This window comes from Corythoichthys intestinalis, chromosome 19 (genome assembly GCF_030265065.1).
Source record: "Corythoichthys intestinalis isolate RoL2023-P3 chromosome 19, ASM3026506v1, whole genome shotgun sequence".
NCBI lineage: Eukaryota > Metazoa > Chordata > Actinopteri > Syngnathiformes > Syngnathidae > Corythoichthys > Corythoichthys intestinalis.
In genome coordinates this window covers 13,487,037-13,512,096 of record NC_080413.1, presented here as the reverse complement: position 1 = coordinate 13,512,096, position 25,060 = coordinate 13,487,037, and the positions used below count along the sequence as shown (strand labels likewise).

At 40.7% G+C, this 25,060-nt stretch overlaps 1 protein-coding gene across 1 annotated transcript in view; it reads right to left on the bottom strand.

Moving 5' to 3' along the window:
* The window catches only part of igf2r (insulin-like growth factor 2 receptor), a 47,369-nt gene that overhangs the window by 3,329 nt on the left and 18,980 nt on the right, over positions 1 to 25,060 (bottom strand). The window contains exons 21-50 of the mRNA XM_057823378.1: positions 24,438 to 24,539; positions 24,168 to 24,330; positions 23,901 to 24,077; positions 23,685 to 23,831; positions 21,363 to 21,541; positions 21,197 to 21,284; positions 20,915 to 21,124; positions 19,637 to 19,767; positions 19,453 to 19,556; positions 19,212 to 19,345; positions 18,932 to 19,128; positions 18,690 to 18,816; positions 18,470 to 18,601; positions 17,354 to 17,513; positions 17,172 to 17,280; positions 15,518 to 15,599; positions 15,319 to 15,455; positions 14,238 to 14,384; positions 14,010 to 14,168; positions 10,547 to 10,754; positions 10,323 to 10,475; positions 9,878 to 10,112; positions 9,669 to 9,805; positions 8,640 to 8,757; positions 4,954 to 5,100; positions 4,701 to 4,885; positions 1,624 to 1,807; positions 580 to 732; positions 352 to 421; positions 7 to 285 (exon numbers count right to left, since the gene is read on the bottom strand). Coding sequence (XP_057679361.1) covers positions 7 to 285; positions 352 to 421; positions 580 to 732; positions 1,624 to 1,807; positions 4,701 to 4,885; positions 4,954 to 5,100; positions 8,640 to 8,757; positions 9,669 to 9,805; positions 9,878 to 10,112; positions 10,323 to 10,475; positions 10,547 to 10,754; positions 14,010 to 14,168; positions 14,238 to 14,384; positions 15,319 to 15,455; positions 15,518 to 15,599; positions 17,172 to 17,280; positions 17,354 to 17,513; positions 18,470 to 18,601; positions 18,690 to 18,816; positions 18,932 to 19,128; positions 19,212 to 19,345; positions 19,453 to 19,556; positions 19,637 to 19,767; positions 20,915 to 21,124; positions 21,197 to 21,284; positions 21,363 to 21,541; positions 23,685 to 23,831; positions 23,901 to 24,077; positions 24,168 to 24,330; positions 24,438 to 24,539 — 4,554 coding nt within the window. The remainder of the gene's footprint in view (positions 1 to 6; positions 286 to 351; positions 422 to 579; positions 733 to 1,623; positions 1,808 to 4,700; positions 4,886 to 4,953; positions 5,101 to 8,639; positions 8,758 to 9,668; positions 9,806 to 9,877; positions 10,113 to 10,322; positions 10,476 to 10,546; positions 10,755 to 14,009; positions 14,169 to 14,237; positions 14,385 to 15,318; positions 15,456 to 15,517; positions 15,600 to 17,171; positions 17,281 to 17,353; positions 17,514 to 18,469; positions 18,602 to 18,689; positions 18,817 to 18,931; positions 19,129 to 19,211; positions 19,346 to 19,452; positions 19,557 to 19,636; positions 19,768 to 20,914; positions 21,125 to 21,196; positions 21,285 to 21,362; positions 21,542 to 23,684; positions 23,832 to 23,900; positions 24,078 to 24,167; positions 24,331 to 24,437; positions 24,540 to 25,060) is intronic.

Below are 25,060 nucleotides of genomic sequence, written 5' to 3'. Positions count from 1 at the left end.
TCTCACCTGCAGGAAGGCGCTACGATGGGCGGACGAAGACTTGACCACACGCACTCCAGGGACGCTGAGCACCTCGTCCTCGCTGTCGTCCTCCTGCTCGTCCAAGGAGAAGGAACGCAAGCCATCCGTGTTGACCGGCTTGGTTTTAATGTGGCCGTTGCTGTGGTTGCCGTGGCCTTTCTGCGAGGACGAGAAGGACAAAGAGGAGGAGGTCGCAGAAGGAGACTCCAGTTCCTCCATCAGCCACTCCATCTCGTCTTCTCCAGCATCTTCATCCATGTTCACCTGGTGATCCACGAGAGCAACATTTATTTACGACAAATCAGGACAGAGTACATCATCAGGACACACCTTGGAATATTTATAGGATACTTGGTTGCCTCTTCTGCAGCAGCCAGCCACCTTCTGAATCACCATTTCTCTGCAAAAAATGAAACATTGAAATTTGCAGGGTTTCCCCGGAATTCTTTATAAGCCTGGCGGGCTACCAGAAAATAGCAGTGCTAAAAAAAATATTTTTTTCCCCCCCAAGAACATGGCTTTGCAAGATTCCTGAAACCCTGATTGTCTTCTATTTACCTTCTTTCTCTTTTACGCAACAGCAGCGCCAGTAAACAAACACTAAAAGCCGCCATTAAAAGGCTCAGTAAAATGGCCGCCGCTTGACTCCTCCTGGAAAGAGACGGAAGACCATCGTCTTCGTCGCCATCTTGCATTTGTGCGTCCGCAGTCCTGCAGGATAAAGTAAATATTTTAATTTTTGAAACGTTTCTAAATACAGGTGGTCTCCGGGTTACGAACGAGTTCTGTTCCTACGCTGGCGACGTAACCCCAATTTCCGCGTAAATCGGAATTGACCTTTTAAGTACCCCTAAAAAAGAACTATCCAACAAGTCCAAAAGATTGTATTTTGTTTAATGATGGAGGATACACTGCCCTCTGGTGGCAGCGTTGGGTCTGTCGGGACTGTCACCTTGCATGACTGAGAAGCAGACTCAGATGTCTGACATGGATAAAGGATAACTGCGCTCTGGTTTGGCCCACATCAGGCTGTAAGTTGTTTCAGCCAATATATGTAAGTGTATGCATTTTTAATTAAGTTTACAGCTACAGTTTATGGAGTTACGTGTGAGCGATTTGCTATGAGAATTGTAAATACATTAGCATTCGTAGCATTTAAGCTAGAGGACTATTCTTAGGCAAATTAGGCTAATTTAATTAATTAAATTTACATATTGATCAGACTAGATGGACATTTGAACACCAACTGTTTTGTGCAAAGTGTTTTATTGTTAAACTGCGTGTGGTTTTGAACATAAGTCTGTTATGGCTTTACAAATTGTCAAAAGTGATGCAAGTAAAAAGCTTCAAAAAGCACAAGTGCTTTGTTTACTGTCTGTAAAGCTGTTTAGCAACGACAGAACACATCATATTAATAAAGTAAAGTAAAAAATAAGACACTGTGAGGTACAATAAGGTACTGTTTAGGAGACTTAAAAAAAAAAAAAAAAACGACTGGAAACAAAATGGCGGACAAGACTACGGTGTCATAAAGTCGAAATGGCATAAGTCGAGTACGTCGTAACCCGGGGACTACCTGTATTCTCTTATCATCTGACTTACGTGAGGCCACAAACAGCATTAGTGTGCCACAAAAACAGATATAGACAGCCGTCCGTCTCTCTCATGAACACAGGGATGCCCACGCCGGCCAACGGGTTGCACTTGAACATGATGATGGACGACATCATTTTGCTATCGCGCCCGCAGGCCGACTCGGAAGGCACGATTACATCCAGATCGCCACCTGGAGAGTGAATGAAAATTGACATGTCAACAGCCATTAACTGCCATTGAGTCCATTTGAACAGGAATACCATTGTCTTTACAACTTTTACAGTGCGGCATATTAAATTCATCTTCATCTTCCGAACCACTTATGGTCATGAGGGTCGTGTGGGTGCTAGAGCCTATCCCAGTTAACAATTGGCAGGCTACACCCTGAAATTGCTGCCAGCCACTCACAGGGCACATAGAAGTCTTCAATTAGTCTACTACGCATGTTTTTTGGATGCGGAATGAAACCAAAGTACCCAGAGAAAACCCATGCAGACAAGGGGAGAACATGCCATCTCCACCCAGGGAAGCTGTAGCTTGAATTAACCAACAATCTTAGAACTGTAAGGCAGATGTGCTAACCACTCTGGCAACTGCACATTAAATTTAAAATTGAAAGTGGGGAAAAAAAAGCATGCATGCATGCATAAATATTTTCCGTTTTTCAGATGGCGCAAGGAGAAATATCATCTTGTCGCTATCATTATCAGTGTTGTTCATAACGGCGTTAGAATATAACGGCGTTACTAGCGGCGTTATTTTATTCAGTAGTGAGTAATCTAATTAATTACTTTTCTCATCTTGGCAACGCCGTTACCATTACTGAGGCGGGAAAGGCGTGCGTTACCATGCGTTACGATGTTTGGTGACTGACGCGAGAAAAGTCTGGAAAAAGACTCACGGAGACCAGAGAGCAGAGCATGAGTGGGGAGGAGGCAAGCGAGTGTGACGCCATTGCAAATGCGAAGCTACTATGCTAGGTGGCTCCAATAATACCTGACTGTAGCCGATAGCCTACAAACTACGCCCAAATGATGTAGAGGTTAGATTTTGTGCCCGAACCCGACCCGACCCGTTCGGGTCAGTTCGGGTCGGGCCGCCATGCCGGACTAATAAATTATTAAAAAAAAAAAAAAAAAAAAAATTGGAGAGCAGGCTCTCTGTATTGCGCTTCTGCTTGTGCGTGTGCACAAACGCCGTGGCGCCGGCCGCTTTTTCATTTCCTTGTCAGAGAGGCGCGTCCATGTGAGAACAATATCCCACACACTCAGAAATATGTTTAACAAACTTTCCCAGCGTTATTTCGTTGTGTGAATGCTTTGATAATTCTCAAAAAAATATGTAGATTATTTAAACATTAAGAAAACTTGCGTTTTTTTCTGCCAACTCGAAGAAATGAAAATAAATTGCTGCTGCTGCGTTTTTTTCCGCGTCACTCCCAAAAAAATAAAATAAATGGAGAGCAGGCTCTCTGTATTGCGCTTTTGCTTGTGCGTGTGCACGAACGCCGTGGCGCCGGCCGCTTTTTCATTTCCTTGTCAGAGAGGCGCGTCCATGTGAGAACAATATCCCACACACTCAGAAATATGTTTAACAAACTTTCCCAGCGTTATTTCGTTGTGTGAATGCTTTGATAATTCTCAAAAAAATATGTAGATTATTTAAACATTAAGAAAACTTGCGTTTTTTTCTGCCAACTCGAAGAAATGAAAATAAATTGCTGCTGCTGCGTTTTTTCCGCGTCACTCAAAAAAAAAAAAAAAAAAAAAAAAAAAAAAAAAAAAAAAACGGGTTTTTCGGGCTCGGGCCTGCAAATCTAGTTAAGTGATCGAGCTCGGGCCGGGTCGGGCCTCAATACCAGCGGGCCGTGTCGGGTCGGGCTGGATTTTTTAAGCCCGAACTAGGCTCTAAAATGATGCTTCAGTAGATATCACATATATACAGAACTAGATGCAAATGTTAGACACGGTGGCATTAGCAACATATATAATAAAGAACTAGATGCGTTAGTAAACAGCTGCCATCTTAAAAGCAGTAGACTTGTCATGAAGGCTTTGTTGTAGAGAACCTTCCTAGCGAAACTAGGTCACTTTTTTTATCTAAAATGCTCCTAAATCGGCAAAATTTAACTTAAATCTCTCTTTAAATGATGAAACAGTTTTAAAACTTACACATGTCGAAAATAGACGGAAGGGAACTAATGCAATAACGGGAGCAATTTTAACGTGTTTAACGGTTGAGTCACAACATTAAATGACTTGCACACATACCCCTGTGTCTAGTTAAGTTTAGGGTAAAGAATTGGGCTAGGGACAATTTTACCAAAAACCCTTTAAACTTCAGATTGTGTGACCTGTTTTTTTTTTTAAAAAGAAAAAAAAAAAACAAGAAAATTATCACCAGTCACTTTGTCAAGTAACTAGTTACTCTTACATTCACGTAACTGAGTTACTAACGCAATTACTTTTTGGGAGAAGGAATTTGTACCTGTAATTAATTACTCTTTTAAAGTGAGATTAACAACACTCATTACGAACGACCGACAATCAAAAAGGCACACAGAGGCTGACTGTTATGTAAGTGTTTTCCATCAATGTCCCTTTTCTCTCACAAATAATATCTACATCGATCAGTCACCAAAGTGAAAAACTCCAGCCAAGTACAGAAGCAGTAAAGTCATTGAGTCACCAGGCCAGATTCTTTCTCGGGACATTATGACAACTATGACGCATGAAGGGATGACTGATTAACCTTTAGGAGATCAAACTGCATAATCTAAGCAGGAAACTGTAAGTGCCCAACTTTTGATTTTTTTTTTTTTTAAAAACTGCTATTTAACCCTTTATGGAACAAGAGACTTTTTATGGTCATTAAAAAAAAAAAAAAAAAAAAAGACGGGACTTCTACATACATGGATATCACATTTTGGGTCATATAGGCTACAATATTAACATTTATGTGGGCTACTTGACCTAAAATGTGATGTCTATGAATTTGCACACCGGGTCTTTATGGGGTTACATTTTTTTAATTACCCGAAAAGTCACATCATGAAATTGCCAAAACATAAGTGCGCCAAATACCTCTAATGTAATATTTTGCCTTGCTAGAGGAGCCAATTCGCCGCCTGTAGTCTCCGTTGAGTTTGATCTGGCAGATGTTGGCCCCAATACACGTAGGCAGCGAGGTGTTGGTGAGTCCAGACAACTGAATGTGGTAGATGTAGCTGTCGCCATTAGTGCGTACATCTCCGGAGGCCTGGTGGTGACTGAGATCACATGTTGGAGTGTAAGTAAGCGTCGAGGGTTGCAGGAAAGGGAAACATTAATTCCACACCTGAAGTAAACATCTCCCAGACTGAGTCGTGCACCGGTGTTGGGGTTCTCAATAGTGCCGTTCACTATCTCCACCTCATGCTGCTTGACAGCGCACGCCGAGCGAGTCTCCCAGCCAATCATAAAGAGGCAGGAAGCTTTGTCGATGCTGCAAACCAAAAAAACGTCAAGTCAATAAACAAATTTAAAAAACAGACTTGATGCAACTAGTGCTGCAACGAATAATCGAATAACTCGACTAATTCATTTAGAAAAAAGCTTCAAATTAAATTTTGCTGCTATTTTGAGTGTCATGTAGTGGTTTGTTTTGCCCTCTAGTGGCAACAGTGAATCACTCGTTTAATATGGCTGAATCCAGGTGCTCCCTGTTAAGACCAACATCAGGTATGTTTTTGTTTGAGCCAATATGTTTGTTAATGCATTTGTCATTTAGCTTAAAGGTATATTTAGCAGTGTGGCACTGTGTTTAAACGATTTGTTAAGAGCTTTGTAAGATAAAATAAAAAACATTAGCATTTTATAGCATTTAAGCTAGCGGATTTTTACTTTGCAATATAGCCAATTGTTCTTTTATTGTACTTAGATCCTCATTTATTAGACAGATTTTTATACAGTTTAAGGCTAAGCTCAGGTATTTTAATTTAGTTTTAAATGCATTTATTGCTCTTGTAAAATGAAATTGCAATTCTGCATAGTTTGAAGGAACAGGAATTTTATTTGTACCGTATTGGCCCGAATATAAGACGGCCCTGGTTATAAGACGACCTCCTCTTTTTCAAGACTCAAGTTTGAAAAAAGACTTTTTGAACACCAAATTAATTAATTTTTATACAGAAAATGATTACAGTACATCTGAAACAAATGATTATAACGATATATTTGCATGTTAGCATGTTACTTTGCCTCATTCAAATCTTAATATCTGAACATTTAAATATGTAAACTAAAGGACAATCACATTCGTAAATGAATCGCTTCTGGTTTTTGAAATGTAAATAAACCAATCTATTGTGATAAAACAACAAAATTGCAATAACTGCATGAACCATAACAGGTCACTTTGGCTTGGGGTGTCAAGTTCAGCATTCGCTTCAATGATATCTGGAGCCATCTAGCGTTGTGAATGGGTATAATGTCTAGACCCCGAATATAAGATGACCCCCACTTTTTCAGTCTTATTTCAATGCAAACACACCGTCTTATATTCGGGGCAATACGGTATTTCCATTTAAGGCTCTTTTGAAAGTGCAATCTTATAGCAAGCCTTTGTTTTCAATCTCCTCAAATTTATTCTGCAACACATTAAATGCTTGTAATCAGATTACTCGATTACTTGACCCAACTAATTGATAGACTAATAGATTAACGTAATTTTCGCAGTATAAAACGCAACTCACTATAAGCTGCTGCCCACCAAATTTGACACGAAAACGACATTTGTTCATAAATAAGCCGCAGCGGTCCTCTCTGTGTCATGGGATATTTACACCAAAAGATATTAACTGGTAACACTTTATTGACAGCGGCATCATACGACTGTCATACGACCAAATGAACCACCATGAAGCTTTAAACCAATTGGTTGCAAATCTTCATGGCTTCAAGAAGCTTCATTTGGCAATCACTGCTCCCTTAGGTGAGACAATCAACCTCTGCTGCCACCTGCTGTCAACACTATTTTCGTCCAACATGCCTTCTAGCATGCATTGCAGCGCTAAAGATATAAATAACAATCAAAATTCATGTTCTGTGCTAACTATTTCTTCAGTTACTGTTGTAGTTGTTTCATTAATAGCTAGTTATGGTATTTGGTAACACTTTATTTGACAGTGGTGCCATAAGACTGTCATTAGACAATCATAATTATGACCTGATACTGTCATGAGAATTAATCAATGCTTATAACAGATGCCATTTACTGTTATCCAGCAAATTAGCTCACTTTTGAATGGATGTAAAAAGATCTGAGCTGGACATAAACAGGGTTAGTAACATAATTTGCCAGCTGACACCTAATGACATCTGTCATAAGCATTCAGTAATGCCCATGATGGTGTCATGTCACAATAATGATGGTCTTCTGATACCGCTGTCAAATAAAGTGTTACCTATTAACCCAAATAAATCATCACATAAGCCGCAGTGGACTATAAACCGCAGGATTCAAAGTGGAGGAAAAAGTAACGGCTTATAGTCTGAAAATTACAGTACCTACAGTTGTGGTCAAAAGTTTACATACACTTGTGAAGAACATAATGACATGGCTCTCTTGAGTTTCCAGTTATTTCTACAACTCTGATTTTTCTCCAATAGAGTGATTGGAACAGATACTTCTTTGTCACAAAAAACATTCATGAAGTTTGGTTCTAGTTCTCAATGGGGTTTAAGTCAGGACTTCGGGAAGGCCATTTGAAAACCTTAATTCTAGCCTGATTTAGCCATTCCATTACCACTTTTGATGTGTGTTTGGGGTCATTGTCCTGTTGGAACACCCACCTGCGCCCACCACCCAATCTTCGGGCTGATGACGTTAGGTTATCTTGAAGAATTTGAAGGTAATCCTCCTTCTTCATTATCCCATTTACTCTCTGTAAAGCACCAGTTCCATTTGCAGCAAAATAGCCCCACAGCATAATACTACCACCACCGTGCTTGACGGTAGGCATGGTGTACTTGGGGTTAAAGGGCTCACCTTTTCTCTTCCAAACATATTGCTGGGCATTGTGGCCAAACAGCTCGATTTTTGTTTCATCTGACCACAGAACTTTCCTCCAGAAGGTCTTATCTTTGTCCATGTGATCAGCAGCAAACTTCAGTCGAGCCTTAAGGTGCCGCTTTTGGAGCAAGGGTTTCTTTCTTGCTCGGCAGCCTCTCAGTCCATGGAGATGCAAAACACGCTTGACTGTGGACACTGACACCTGTGTTCCAGCAGCTTCTAATTCTTGGCAGATCTGCTTTTTGGTGATTCTCGGTTGAATCTTCACCCTCCTGACCAATTTTCTCTCAGCAGCAGGTGATAGCTTGCGTTTTCTTCATGATCGTGGCAGTGACAAAACAGTGCCATGCACTTTATACGTACAAACAATTGTTTGCACTGTTGCTCTTGGGACCTGCAGCTGCTTTGGGGACCTGCAGCTGCTTTGGGGACCTGCAGCTGCTTTGAAATGGCTCCAAGTGACTTTCCTGACTTGTTCAAGTCAATGATTCGCCAAAATTGCTAATTCGTGTTGCTGTATGTATATTTCTGACCCAGCAGATTTGATCATTTTTTCTGTTAACCCATAATAAAGTCATAAAAGAACCAAACTTCATGAATGTTTTTTGTGACAAAGAAGTATCTGTTCCAATCACTCTATCGGAGAAAAACCAGAGTTGTAGAAATAACTGGAAACTCAAGAGAGCCATGACATTATGTTCTTCACAAGTGTATGTAAACTTTCGACCACAACTGTATATCATCATTAGCTGCAGCCCTGGAAATATTAAACATAATGAGGCACGAGTAATACTGGAGATTGTATTACTTCATAATGCCGTCTTAAGAAGCCAAAGTTTAACTTAAATAAGAAAAACTCTTCTGCCATTAACTGGCTGCTCGAGATATCTAAACTGGAAAGTAAATGAATGGCACTCATTTGTATCCCCTCATTGCCACATTGACATTGTCGTCACATGTCAAGTTCATACTTGATAATGCCCGGGTGTCCGATGGTGGTGCCGCAGCTCAGTTGGATCTCCATCTTTGCCGCCACGCCGTTTCCGCAGGCGTCGTCACCGGCCGAATAGCTGACGGAAATCTTGCCGTCTTGTGTGAAAAGCAAGGAGTTTTTAAAAAATAATAACCAAAAAAAAAACACCACTTTAAGATGATATTTTTTGTCTATTCACGTATATTCTCCTGCAGTATTTCCTTTATAAGCCTGGTGGGGCAGCAGGCTTTTCTTGCCTCCCCACAGGCCAAAACAGTGCTACAAACGAAATTATAAAAAGTATATATTTTTCAACCCACTTTTAACAGTGTAGTGGTAAGTGTGAAAGCGCAATGGCAACATCTAATGATGGATACGTGAGCAAACCTTTCCCAGCTCTCTGCATTTGCACTGAAAACATTTGTATTTTTTTCCCCTTAAAAAAAAATAAAAAAATAAAAAAATGGGGGGCCGCCTGTGGGCTTCTCTACCACCAGGCTTTGCAGGTTTTGGGGGGGAAACCCTTTCCTTTCAATCCACAAAGTGTAACAAATCTATGTGGTTGATTTACAAGAATTATTCCAAAACATTCTAACAAGTGTTTCTACAGGTTTCAAGGAATGAAATTCAAGCCCTTTAAAGACCATTTTAACAGAATCTAATGCCATTTGTAGGGCAAACCTCACAGCCCACCTCACAAAATTATTTAAAATTTAAGGAATTTCAGACAAATAAGTCAAAATTCAATGCATTTTTAAGCCATTTCATCAAGATTAGTAAACTCACGCATTTCAAATGAACAGACAACACTGACTATAAATGACCTTCCTTAGAAAGACTGTTGTTTATAAACTGCAAATTTCTTAGAACTCTGAAAATCGAGGAAATAATGTTTAAACTGCAGGCTGTAAACGTTATGCAACACAAGCATGTCTGCCAACATCTGTTAAACAGTGTTGTGGATGTCGCACGAAACTACGCAATTTCCATTTTGTATTAAGCCGTAATTGACATAATGATTTCCTACCTTTGTAGCTCATCTTCTGGGTGTGAACGCGACCCAGCGTTTGGTTGGTTCCATCTGCCGAGTGCCGACACACCGTTGCCTCCTCGGAACAACCCGGAAGTTTTTTATGAATCCCTTGACACAGGTTGATGTAATATCTGTGGGCATGTTCGAGCAGGAGTCACAAGAAGTGACGGCGACACCTTTTCTGGTTCATGAAAGACACTCACGTGTCGCCATGGTGGTTGAACTTCCACGGCTCGGTGAGAGAGGAGAGGTCTCGCAGATTGTAGGTCTTATGCTGGCTGACCAGCGTACACTCCATCTTCCGCGGTGGACATACGGCATTCGTTCGCCACAGGAAAGTGGTTGAGCAGCCCGCCGTTTCCGACAGCAGCTGCGGGGAGCCGTGACCGGCTGATGGGTCGCAAGTAAATAAAATGGACGACTGCCTGTTGCCAGACGCTAAAAGAGAGAAAATGATATAGAGTTAGAATTAAAGCTAAAAAAAAGTTCTCATTATTTTGGGAGGACTGGCTGTGAATGCTCATGTTTCAGTGCCATTGACGGCGAATGATCATTTTCAGCCCTCCAAGTCAAAATGGATTGGACGGCTAGGGCTGTCAGTGGCAGCCAATGGATTCCAGTCCATTTTGCCCTGCAGTCAAGCCTCACCTGGCCCACAGAAGCCCCACTTATTGTCCACGTCATAGTTTTCAGTCGTGGCGCACCACTTTCTGCCGTCGGTCCTCCCTTCTGTGGTGCATTCAGAGTACGACTTCGTCAAAAACGTGAAGGGAAAAACACATTCCTTGTTGTCGACCGTCACTAAAACAGACAATTGATTTGCATTAATTTCTCATGATATATTCAAGGTCGTAAAGTGATCGGTCACTTACTCGGCGGGCACGGATCCCCGCCACCATATTGCATTAGCACCCCCTCCTCCTCGTGCTTGAAGTCCATGGTCATGGCTTTCCCGATGCCGAAGGACGCCGCCGATTTGCCCGAGCCGGACACTCGGCAAACGGTGGCACCTTTACAAGCAGGCTCGGATACTGAGCTGCATACGTTGATGAGGTAGTTGTCGGAGGAGCTTAGCGGGACCTGGAACACAAACAGCTGTTACGGAAGTCATGTGCTTTAACCCTTTGTAGGGTACACATTGAACTAATAGGCTACCATTGACATTGCTAGACGTCCAATCCAATTTAGCTAGCAGTCTAGCAGTCTAGCTATGAGCAGTCACAGCCAGTCCTCCCTGTTTAAATAAATCAGACATTTATCGCTGTCAAAGGCAGGCTATGAGTTAAATATTTTTAAATTAATTCAAATTGAATTTTTTTTTTTTTTAAACTCCCTTTCTGCCCTTTTAGACTTCATTTACCCAAAATTTAATCAATTCGTCCAAAATATCTGTCAAGTTTGATGATCCATTTCTGTTCTCGAGTTATGGTGAAATTTATTTTGAGGTAATAAAGAGTCATTTGACTTTCAAAGGGTACCACGGAGAGAAAGACATGTAGTTCTTAAAAGATAAATGTTAGCACGAGTCATAATAATTTAAATATTGAAACCCTAATCAATTTTGATTGTGAATGCCAGTTCTCTTTGCATTGTTGTTTGTTAATCTTTTTGTGCACATTATTTTTTGAGAGATATGAATTAGGGCTGTCAAATTTATCGCGTTAACAGGCGGTAATTAAATTTTTTAATCAATCATGTTAAAATATTTGACGCAATTAACGCATGAACGGAATGACCTGTTCATGTGGCCTCAAACAGCTTACAATGACGCCGTTTTAGCACATAGAGAGCAAAAAGGCAGAGAAATGCAAGTGGACACAGGCGTTCATTGGACCGCGCCTTTTATTGGCTTAAGCTTTGGCAGCCACTACTAACAGTCATCGTTGCCCAACTTCCCATCATGCATTTGACAGAGCAAGATAAGATCTTTTCCTTATCACTCTTAATTGAACACAACGCAGAACATATTGTATACCATTTTCAGCGACTACTGAGTCATGGTTGCCCAACTTCCCATCATGCATTTGGGCGGAGCAGGAGACAATCTTTTTGTTAACACGCCTAATTGAACACAATGCAGAACATACTGTATGCTATTTGCAGCCACCACTGACAGTCATGGTTGCCCAACTTCAATCATGTATTTGGGCTGAGCAGGAGACGTTTTTTTTTCCTAAACACGCCTAATTGGACACAACGCAGAACATACTGATACCATTTGCAGCCACCACTGACAGTCATGGTTGCCCAACTTCCCATCATGAATTTGGGCGGTACTGTGAAGTCGCTACAGTATCATTTAGTGAAAGCACAAATATAATATTCCTATCTCTCAAAAAAATAATGTTCACAAAAAGAAAAGCGCTCAATGCAAAGAGAACTGGCATTCACAAGCAAAATTACAATAGTACCATAACTTGTATAACTTATAACTAATCTTGAAAGTAGGGTTGTTCCGATCATGTTTTTTTGTTCCCGACCCGATCCCGATCGTTTTAGTTTGAGTATCTGCTGATCCCGATATTTCTCGATCCCTTTGCTTTTTTTTACTCCCGATTCAATTCCAATCATTCCCGATAATTTTTCCCGATCATATACATTTTGGCAATGCATTAAGAAAAAAATGAATAAAACTCGGAAGAATATATACATTCAACATACAGTACATAAGTACTGTATTTGTTTATTATGACAATAAATCCTCAAGATGGCATTTACATTATTAACATTCTTTCTGTGAGAGGGATCCACAGATAGAAAGACTTGTAATTCTTAAAGGATATTTGTGACTTTGTATATTGTGACTCAATATTGCCATCTAGTGTATTTGTTGAACTTTCAGTAAATTATACTGTAGCCCTGCCCAAATGCATGATGGGAAGCGCAAACCATGACTGTGCGTAGTGTTGGGTGTTAAGAAAAAGCTCAGGTACTACCTTGCTTCCACGATATATTTAATCGTAGGGAGAAGGATAGTAAGGCTTTAGCCAATTAAAAAAAGGCTCCAAAGGCTGCCTAAATTCACTCAACTCATTTTACGCTGCCTTTTAGCTCTCTTTACAGGTAAAACAGCGCCAATACAGATTGAGCGCGACAATGGGTGAGTGGGTCGTGCAGCGCATGCATTAATTGAGTTAAATATTTTAACGTGATACATTTTTTTTTTAATTAATTGCCGCTGTTATCGGGATAAATTTGATAACCCTACCTTAAGCCTAAACTAAAGACTCTGGATGAGTGTAACATATTATGTCTGTAAAATTAAATACAATTACAAAACGATTTAATTAAAAAATAAATGTATATTAAAAAAAGGCAAGTCCGATAATTTTTTGCCGATTCCGATACTTTGAAAATGACGTGATCGGACGTGATCTCTACTTGAAAGTCTTTCTATCCGTGTATCCCCTTAACAGAAAGAATGTTAATAATTTTAATGCCATCTTGTGGATTTATTTTTATAATAAACAAATACAGTACTTATGTACAGTATGTTGAATGTTTATGTCCGTTTTGTGTCTTATCTTTCCATTCCAACAATAATTTACAGAAAAATAGGGCATATTTTAGAGATGGTTTGAATTGCGATTAATTACGATTAATTAATTTTTAAGCTGTGATTAACTCGATTAAAATTTTTAATCGTTTGACAGCCCTAATATGAATGTTATTTTTGTTGCATTTTCACTATATGATAGTTATTTTTGTTGTGAGGGAGTTGCCAAAGCTTTTGCCAGTAAACGGCGCCGTCCAATCAACGCCTGTGTCCACTCGCCTTTCTGTGCCTCTTGGATCTCAATGTGCAAAATTAGGCGTCATTATAATCTGTTGCGCATTAATAAATTTGTTTGTTTTCGTGTCCCTTATTCACCGGGAAGCAACCGGCAGGATGATCAACTATGTGGACATCTGCTTTTATGTGACAAAAATAAGGTAAGATGTCATGTCTAGGTAGAGACAAACGTTTTCGTGTGTTGTGATGCACGACCTCGGGCTATCAGTGAAAAAAAAATTCAAACTACTGTGTTTAAACACAATCATATGTAAAGCACACGGCAGCTCTGGATGCTACCTATCTCCATAATAATACTGGAATGAGTTGGATCACATAACAGTTTACCGTGAAGATCTGCAAACATTTTTTGACATCAAACACTCTGCTGCTTCATCACAAGAGCAGGAGAGTGCTAGCTGGCACTAGCGAACTTGATACATGTACGCAAATCCTACGACGTCAACAACAATGGCGACCTACCACTTAAAATAATTTTACAAATTTTTTTAAAACGAAAACATGAAGAGGGGTTTTAATATCAAATTATTATAACTCATCACCTGCACTTGGCCGGTCAACGTCGACAAGTCAAAGGTGTACTGCAGTTGAGCGTCGGTGAGCTTGCATCCGCTGGTGTGGGTGGAATCCGAACACACTATTGGCGTCGCCCATTCAAATATGTAAACACAGCCCTGCAGCCTTAGCATGTGTGGGGAGCCCTAAATGGAAAAAGATATGGTTTTACAGTTAAGGGAAAGAGTTTAGAGAGGAAGAAATAATAGACTCACTAGCACTACGCCTCTCTGGCAGGTGAAAATGATAGTCGAGGTGTAGTTCAACGTTGGGTCTGATGCACAGCGGGTGGAGCTGGAGTAAGTAATGGACACTTCACCCGTGGTGCTAATCTGAAGGCCGCTTGTCGTGTGCCCGATGTCCTTTTCAGAGAAATGTCAACCTTTGCATGAGTTGAATTATAAAAAGAATGTTTTGCAATATTCTATTACAGTGGTACCTCTACATACGAATTTAATTCGTTCCAGGACCTTGTTTGTAAGTCGAAATGGTCGTATGTCGAGCAGGATTTTCCCATAGGAATACATTATAATTCCATTAATTCGTTCCAAAGCCTAAAAACATACACTAAATTCTTAATAAATACTGCTGGCACTGTTACAAATGGCAATTAAACATAGAAAAACAAATAAGTTATAAATAAATAATTCAGAATAATATAAGAAGAAGAAGAAGAATTAATAATTATTCCTGAAAATAATGTAACGAATCGGATTCTAATATGGCGGACACTTTTTACTGTCCCTGAACGCACCGCGAAGGTGACGTCTCCAGTGAGATAGGTCGGTGCGGTAGAGATAATACTTTCGTTTTCCTGAGAGCAGTCAACTGCTTAAGACAATGAGCGTTTTGTGTTGGATAAGTTCTTAAATAAATGATAAAAACGTGACAAAGCTGGCGATTTCCTTGGCAATGTTACCACAATAATAATTGTCACCTTAACTTATAAATAGTGGCGAACGGTGGTCATAAGAGGATCATGGAGCTGTATTGTTGAGCCAGTTCAGGGACGCGCACCCCAAGCTCATATTTTTCTATAACTTGCATCTTCATTTCAAAGGTAAGCATCACTTTTTTCCTTGTTTCTCCAACTGTATCAACTTTTTTTGAAAACTGTGTTGATTTCTCACATAAGAAAATCCACCGTGGGTTCGTTTGCAGTGCTGTCATGTCGTCGTATTTCGAGCAACTCGTCGGATGTAGAAACAAATGGCGGCTCAAATTTTACGTCGGATGTCGAAAAGATCGTGTGTCGAAGTGATCGTATGTAGAGGTACCACTGTATTTGTGACTCACAATTGGAGGCCCATTATCTGGGTCCATACAAACAGTGGCGCCAGGTGGGCAGGTCACCCCAGGAATAGGGTTTAGAGGTTGACAGATGTTGATGTAAAAGTCTGGGGAGTCATCGCTGTCCTGGTCCACTGAATCGTCTGAAAACAAAAGGGAGGTCAATATGGATTGGTTGAAAAGTCATAAATATACGCAAGTTAACCTGTGGCAGTGTAGTATCCAGTGGTGCGGATCAGAGGACTCATATCGATTGTAGCGGAGCCGTTACGGACAGAACATGTGACCTGGAGATGACAGAAAGGGGGCCGGTAAAGTCACTGTTTTGACCTTTAACTTTATTGTGAAACGATTGCCATTTTTATTCACTAAAAATACTCAAATTGATGTGAAGAATGAACAATTAAATTATGCTCCAACTCCGAAAGTGCATTACTGAAAAGACTGCAATAATTTTTGTTTTTGGCTAGTACAGAGTAATATGATGAAAAAAAAACTGGGGTGTCACAAGAAACCGCGACACAAACCTATTGTGCATTAAAAAAATAATAATAATATGGGCCCTGGCAGTGGAAGGCCTTTTTGAAAAATTCAAGGGGGCGCCGCTGAACCGTTTTGTTCTCATTTTTTGCAAGGATGCAAAATTATCGAAAGCCACACCAAGCTGCATGTATGTGCAAATTTTGGTGAGTTTTTGAGCTTGTTAAGGCTTCAAATTCTGCTGCCACTAGTTGGCACTACAGAGTTGATGCAAATGACCCATACAGGACCCTTCAGTGTATGACTCTCAACAAGCACAGGAAGTTTGGCGCAGATATGTAGCATATCTGCCACGTTGTGACTGTTCAAAATTTGTTGTTAGACAAAATGCCGAGGGTCTTTTCACTTTTCTGTTTGGACCCTGCCGCTTCAACGAAAGCTCAATTTTTCATCATATACCTGAAGACATGTCTTAAGGCTCCCCTGATGCAGGTTTGAGGTCAATTGATTTTTTTCCCGATTAGAAGGAGCCTTTCTCGTAAAAAAAGGGCCTAATGGGTAATATTTCAATGCAGTAGTGTTCAGGCTCGGATACCTCTCATGCATGCCAGATATTAAAAAAGATGCTCCTTGTATAAGGAAGTAATTAGTTATTTACTGAATTTAGCGCATTGCCAAAACAAAGCCCGACTTTGGTACCCCGCTCAAGTCACATTTGTCTCATGAACAGTGTCATCAATTTTGAGAAGGATCGAATGTACTGCCTAGGTGCAATGGTCTCAAACATGCACGCTGTTTATCGACTAAAATTGCATGTTTTTTAACATTCAATCCAAAATACCCAATTTCCTGTTGGGTTATGAATATGGGTGCAAGAGACTTTTTGAAGCACTTTTGCACAAAGTATCGACTCCCCAAATTTCATCGCTCTACATTGAAAAAACCTAAATGGAGAGGCCTTTTTGAAACTTTCAAGTGGGCGCCACTGAGCCATTTTGTGACATTTTTTCACAACGTTGCTAAATTATCGAGATTTACGCAAAGCCGCATCTATGTGCAAATTTGGTGAGTTTTCGAGCATGTTCAGGCCTTAAAATTGGCCACTTTCATTTGCAATGAGGAACAAATAATAATCCTTTGCATTCCAATACGGATCTCGGGCCAGTTGGTGCTCGGGCCCTAATTAGATATCTTTACATTTCTGCAAAATTATCCAACTGTTCACATATATACTTTTATGATGCAACAATACATGATGAATTTCACATTTGTGAGGGATTTGTTCAATGTCTATATTTGCCAATATCCTGACAGACGCTTATTTTCTGGCATTCCAAAAATGTTTACATCATTTTTGACATCCTCACACACATACTCACCGGCTGCTCGCATACTAAGTCAGTATGGAAGGCAAACAAGTGCGTGCAGGTGTCTGCATTGGAGTCAATGAGAACAGGTTCCGGAGGGGCTGAGCTCATGCTTGTTGGTCTACAAAAACCACATGAGATACCTTGGTGGTGCCGCAGTTCCAAACAGATGTCGTAGCGAGTCGATAGCATACCGGCAGATGAAGTGGATGATCGTGCTGTGCTTAAGGGCGGAATTGGCAAGGCACGGACTTCCTCCTTGGTACGTCAGCTCCACCACTTGATCCTTGTATGAGAGCTTGCCGCTAGTCTGGCCGCCGCTTAGCACAGTTTTGACATCTTTAATGCACACCGCTGTCACAAATTACATTTTAGTTAACGCATACTCATTAAGAATATTAATTTGAAACACTGAAAGTCACTGTTCTAAAAGATCCAGTATTTCATCACCACCTTAAAGTTTGGACTGAGTAGCCAGAGTGTCTTGACGCAATCCTAGATAAATACTTAGCAAGAAACATTGGAGGAGGATTTTATCTATGAGTTAAAGTGTCATCGGCTTGCCTGCATGGATGACTACAGTTTAGAGTGTGCAAAGCCGTGAACTCTGAACCTCTGATGCGGCGCGTCATGCTAATGAAAAGTTTGTACTGTACATGTTATGGCTTATCAAAAACTCATTCAGTTCATTTTTTTTAATCTTCTTTCCAAATAGAATAGGGCTGCAGCTATCGTTTATTTTAGTAGTCGATTAATCGATGAACTATTTAGTTCGAATAATCGGATAAGGAACATAAAAAATTAAAATACCCCGAGCTGAGCCTAAAAGGTATATAAATAGAAAATAACTACATGAGCATCTATGTACAACAAAGAATAATTGGCTAAATTACATAGAAAAAAGTCTGCTAGCTTAAATGCTAAAAAATGCTAACTTTGTTTTTCTGTTTTGTTTTTTACAACGCTCTTGTGAAATGGCTCAGACACATATTCCCCACAAAAAAAGGCTTCACATACCTATAAACTAAAATACGAATGCATTAAAAAAGATTTAGCACACACAAAAAGTTAGCTTAGGTTGGTCTTAACAGGGAGCAGCTGGATTCAGCCATGTGAAATGAGGCAGACTAGATGGCAGTGTATCCACCCAAATGAATAAAGCTAAATGCAAACACTTTCAAAGCAAATCACTACAACGCTACTTTAATTGAACGAATACTCGAAGAAGCAAAATTTAATTTGAATCTTTTTTTCCTAATTGAATACTCGGGTTAATCGATTAATCGTTGCAGCACTAAAATAGAACATACCGGTTCCCTGGCCACAGCCGGCGTTGGCTATGTCTGCACAAATGTTGAGGCGGAACATCTTGCTGTGCACATCGTGATCGTAAACCGTGTAGCCGCCGTCCCGTTTCAGGCTGTTCAGGTCGAACAAATGACCTGCGGAAGGTGAGTTTTCAATAGAATTACAGGTAAATTTTGCGGTCTTTTTTGTTTTTAATTTCTAATTTTGTTTAAAATGTTAAACCTGTAGCTGGGTTGGCGACTCTGCAGCCATCATGTTGGCTGCTATTGAGTGGGCAAGCAGCAGGTGTCAACCACAAAAAAGTGTACAAACAGTCCTCGATGGAAGAAATGAGAGTTGGTCGAGAGTCCTGAGAGAAGAAAAATAAAGAGGGAAAAAATAATTATGTTTTTGGAAGAAATCTATGACAAAAAAGGTAGAAAAATGTAGGTTTGTGCAACTTCAACGCAAGAATGTCCACTTACAACTTTGTCTTTATCACACTTGAATCGAATGATAGTGCTCCTATTGCGGACTCTATCTGGACAGGCCTCGCCCGCAATGTACTGCAGCTTCAGGACATTCCCGTCCAATGTTGGGCCGTTGGACACATGCCCGAGACTCACATACTGTTCTCCAGTCTTCAAGCACGATGCACTGCCGGAGGGGCACTTCCACGAACCTGCCATGGGATCAGAAACTTCAAGAAACCACACCAACATTCATCTTCAAACATGAAGGATGAATAAATATTAAATAAGCTACCTCCTTGCGGAACCAGCGATCTGCAGACATTGATGAAGAATTGCTTGCTTGTGTCCTGCGTCGAAGGTGTCACCTGCCAATTTTGGGCCTCCGTGGCCAGTGACGAGAGGTCGTATGAGTGTCCTGCACGATCACTAAGGACAAGAACAGAAATTATAACTAAAGCTGCCGAAGAAGTTGGCACATTTACTGAAGCTTTCACCAATATAAAGGAGAGAGGCAGTCATATGACCACACTTACTAGTAGGAGCAGCTGCTTGTTTTAACAGGCAGGCATGCAAGTGCAGAAGGCCACCTGAACACATAAGTGCAGTCTGCCGTCTCCCTGATGAACTCTGGTGCTCCCTTAAGAGAAAAACAGAAGTAGAGTCATTGCCCCACAAGTCATATTGTAAACTACACAGCTTCAGAACTGTGATGCTTACAGGGTGCATGTCAGGGTCACAGTAGAAGTGGATCTCAGTGGATCGCTGGTGGACCTGGTGACATGTCTCTCCGCCTGTGTAGTTGAGGATCAGCTCATCTCCTACATAGCTGAGAAGCTGGTTCTCCATTCCTGCATTCACACACGACATGACAAAGCCAAGGTTATTAGTGCTGCAACGATTAATCGATTAACTTGAGTAATTCGATTCGATGCTAGCCTCGTTCCCATCCCCCACTGTCAGCCAGCAAGAATGCTGCTTGCATCTTGAGGACAGCAGACGCTTTGAGGGTGACGGGAGGAGTAGGGGGACGAGGCTACCTGAATGCACCCCCTGGATAGATGCGATGGAAGTGATTGTGATTGGCTGAGGGTTAGAGTCACGTGTCATGGTAAGCCAATCAGAGCCAGTGTTTTCACACACAAATCGGAACAGCCCGTGTAGCAAACACACACACGCAAAACAGATGCAAAGGGATATGATGGCAGAGCATTCAGAGGAAAATTTGTCCTTTACGAGGTGGAGATATAAACACTATTTCAAGTTGGTCGAAACTAAAGGAAAGAACATGCACGTAAGAGTCATTTATGTCCCGGGGCAAAACTTTTGTCGACATCTGTGGTAAGCAATTCAAATCTGTTTATTTTTGTTGCACTTCAAGTGTAGGATAAATCTGTTGCTGGTGAGGTGCAATATTACAAGGTTCTATAACACAACTACCTGTCTGTTCTTCTCTATTCAACTGACTCGAATACTGCTGAGAAAATTTCAAATTCTTTGACATACAACAACTTCTTTTTAAAGTAACGGAAATAGTTATTTTCCCTGGTAACTAGTTACTTTTACTATAGAGTAATTCAGTTAATAACTCAAATACTTTTTGGAAGAAGTAGTGAGTAACTATAACTAATTATCTTTTTGAAGTAACGTGCCCACACTGTTTATTTATTTAATTTTTTTTATACCGTTTGAGGCTCAGCTATATAATTTTTTTATGTTCCTTATCCGATTACTCGATTATTCGGACTATCTAATTCATCGTTTAATTGAGTACTAAAATAATCGACAGTTGCAGCCTCAAAGGTTATTATCATTGCATTTACCCCACTGCTTTATAAATAAGCCTGGTGGGCTGATGGTAGGCTTCTCTACCACCAGGCTTTGCAAGTTTTCTGGAGTAAACCTGGCATCATCAACAAAATGTATAGTCCAGAAATTACGGTACAAAATAGCCAGACAGAAAACAAAGAAAAACAAATTGGCATGTTTCGTTAGCACCTGCTATCTTGTGGGTATTTCCATCCACCTGGCACGAGGACACAAGTTTGTTGCCAGTGTCTTTTCCGGTGCAGACGTCCCTCTGGAGCCCACCGCACACCGATAGATGGTAGATATACTTGTCACTCCTTACTGGATAATCTTTTCCCTTCAAGGAGCTCAGATTGAACTCATAGCTACTCCTCGGGTCGCGGACTCGGCACTCTTCGCCTAAGACGACACGCAAGTAAGTATTTTTGTGTTAGTTGTCATGTTATCTCCTGTGTGATAGATTTATTGTACCTTGGGCCTTCCTGATGGGACAGGCTTCGGACGTCCGCCAGATGAACCTGTACTCGCAACCGTCACGCCGGTCGAACATGGGGGAGCCCTGGAATTGTAACTCTTTCAGCAACATTCGTTACATCTTAACATGTCTGACATTTGCGACTAAGAATAGATGACTGACTGGGCTGTCGTCACACAGCAAGATGATGCGTGTGGAATAGCGAGACGTGGTACCACACTTGTCTCCGTGATGGTAAAGGATGCTGATGGAGCCATCTTCCGCCACCTGTGGACTGGCCTGGACCAGACCCAAGCTGTAACTGGTGCCATCAATTACGGCACATGCACCTAAAGGACCCACTAGACGTGGACAGAGAAATCTTATTACAACATAATGCATCTATCTCGTAAAGCTAATAAGAAAACTGTGCAAGAGTACACTGTATGTGTATACCGGAAGGGCGTCGGTTTGGTCTTAATATTGGTATGGACAATATAACAGGATAACCTGCATGTCCCCCTTTTGCTGGGGACGGGATATTAATTAGACCAAACATATTTGGTGAATGGGGTTCAGGGCTACATTTCTCACCAATATGAACCAAATTAATTGATAGACTAAATGATCAATGCAAAATAAATCTGGATTGTTCTATACTAACTTTCACACCGCAAATTTATCAAGTCTTAATCTGAAAATTTTTGTTAAATCTAGTCAAATAATTTTCTCCATTTTTTTTTGGAGTGTTAAAGACTAGTTAACAGATTAATGTGTCAGATTCTTCCACTTACAGTGGGAGGAACAAGTATTTGATACACTGCCAATGGTTTTTCCCATTGGCAGTGTATCAAATACTTGTTCTCCCCACTGTATATTAAGTAAATATTACTATTTGTTCGTATTGAGCCCATACATCTAATGGTCATTTTTTACCTAAATCATGGTCATTTTTTACCTAAATCAAGAAAATACTTATTTCAAAGAATGTTTTGAATTAAGAACATTTCTGACAAGCAAGTGTTTCTTTTAAGATTAGATATACAAACATTTTGCTTAAAATAAGTCTGTTAAGCCTATTTTTAGCTAGCTCTTATTTCACGAAATCTAATTGAGTAAAATTGACTTGAAGCACTGTAGCAGTAGCAAAATTAGTGGTGTGTCCCCCACCTCCACAACACTGACGTCTTCTTACATTACTTACAGTGGCTGCTGCTGGCAGAAAAAAAAAAACTTCTAATATACCTAGTCTTTGAAGGGGGTGGGGGAGGCGGCATGTTGTATTTCTGTCGGGCTGTGAATGTGTGTGTTTGTGTGTGTGTGTGTGTGGGGGGGGGTTCAAGTCATCAGCCAATCAAACGTGCGTTGGAGTGAAAAAAAATGGACTGGCACATTTCGCGAGTGAAAAGGGGTCAGTGTAAGTCTGGACATAATGAAAGTACTGTAATTCACTGAATAATGGTAGGATCAATTCTATCTTTACAACATATAGGAAGACAGATCTACATGACCTATATAACTGAAGTCATTATATAATGCAAATAAGGTTACTTAAAAGTTGGTGGGGATTATTTGAGCCTCCTGAAAAGTTGGTAGTGTTATGTCCCTACCGTCCCTATGCAAACCTACGCCCTTGGCATACCGCAAATGCTGCAGTAGATTTTTGTGGATTTTTTTCAAGTGAAACACAGGGTAGAAAGAAAAAAAGCTTAATTTTGGAAGTATTTCATAATGTGATCGAAATGAAATACAGTGGGGAGAACAAGTATTTCAAACACTGCCAATGGGTTTTCCCATTGGCAGTGTATCAAATACTTGTTCTCTCCACTGTATATCCATATGTGTATATGTATGTGGCCTTGATGCCTGATCGAACGGGATTTTAACTTAGCTCCATCATCTATTTAAGACAGGTTGTTGGAAGTGCTGTGTGTATAGGTTAGGAAAACAAACATACTCCCTGAGAACCTAAAAGTGCATACCGGAATTTGAAATTAGTCTGGGCCGTTTGCTCAACCGCCACTGTGAATTGAAATTCATTTGCTGTAAAACAACAGTTGGGTACACAGGCAGTCCTGGGTTACAAACGAGTTCCGTTACTAGGCTGGCGATGTAACTCGAATTTCCGCGTAAATCATAATTATCCCTTAAGTACCCCGAAATACCCACTAAACCCCAAAATAACTGTCCAAATACATGTATTATATGTCATATTAATAACATAAAGTGAAAAATAAGATTCTGTGAGGTACATTGTGTTAAATGTCGTTATATTCAAAGACTATTCGGTCCTAAAAAATAAAATATTAGGGCTTTATCACGTAAATCAGGTACGTCGACAAGGTGGGGCCTACCTGTAGTTCTTTATACAGAAGTCTGTTGTTAGTCTGACAGTAAATGTTTTACGTTTTTCTAACGATACAATTCAAACACAGCTGCTTGTATTTTACTGTAAATTTTACATTTTCTTTTAACCACTTTTTTTTCCAGTGTATGCTTACTAACCCGGACACGCCTTCAGTGAGGGGAGGGGTCGGCAAACATTGATGTAAAAGCTCCGGGACTTCACTGCATCCGTATCTATGGCAACCCACGGGCTGTCCTCTTCACCCCGGACCAGGTGACTCAAGTCGTACTCGTTCCCATGGGAATCTGGAGAGCCACAATAATGTACATTTTATTCTTTTTCATTCATTTAATTCTGCTATTCCATGACCATACCGATGACGCGGCAGTCCACCGAAGCGGCGACGCAGGCCAGCGGGGTGGAGAACTCGAAGAGGACGTCGTGAACCACGTGGCTGGGGAGAGTGTTCAGTTCCTCGTGCAGCAGCTTCAACGAGCCGGTGTGAGCGCTTGAATTACACACTAAGTTGATGGTGAAGGTGTCTCGAGTTGCTGAAATAAAAAGCGGAGTTAATTGAAAAAGGATATGTGGACGAATAATGATGAAATGCCGTCAATATTTTGTATTCAAACACTGTTTACCTGTAGAATCATCTCGAGGTCCTTTGTACGTCAGTTTGAGAAAACCACCCGTGGAGTACTCCAGGGTCTTCTCCACCCCCACCGGGCTGATGGGATGCCCGTCTTCCAGCTCGCAGCCCGCCATTCCCTGGCCGCAAACCGGCAGGTTGCCGCAGATGTTTACCTGCGAGATGGGAGAGAGTGGGATGAAGTGTTAAGTATGCCAGATGGCTTGATCATATATAAAAGTTTATTTTTAGGCGTGAGCCAACATTCCAGCAACTGCCTTACCAAGAAGTCCTTTCCATTAGCGTTGGTCTTGTATCCTTTCTCAGAGGCTAGTGACTGCAAGTTGAACTCCAAGCCAGTGTTAGGATCTATCACTGCACAGCTCTGAAATGGAAGTAAATTGGTCATTTCACAGAGTGCAGGGTGAGAGTCTTTGAACTCAATTTATCTGGAGGCTGCTGGGTAAGTTTGGCCCTCAAAAGGTTTTCAACGAAGTAATAAAAAAGTACAAGTGATCCAATCTTCTCCATCTTTATGAATAACAGTGAAGAACGTGACGAGTTCTTCAGAACTTAAAGATTGGTGACCTGCTTCCCTTTTACATCACTATTATTTTCCATATTCTTAAGCATGTCTGTTCTTCTGTCTATTAATATTTTATGCTGTAATTTTTAAACATTAAAAACTTCTCCGTACATATAATACATAGTGGCGTCAAGCTGCACCTGTATTCAACTAAAAAATATTCTGGCTCCCACTCTTCCTAAAATTTCTGACGTCCGTCGCCAACCTTTCTCTTCACAGCGGGTTTTGAAATGACATGGCTGGGTGACATTTTGGAATTAATTCAATTAGTAATTCATGAACACTAGGGGTGCGTATTGTCTCATATCTGGCAATACGAT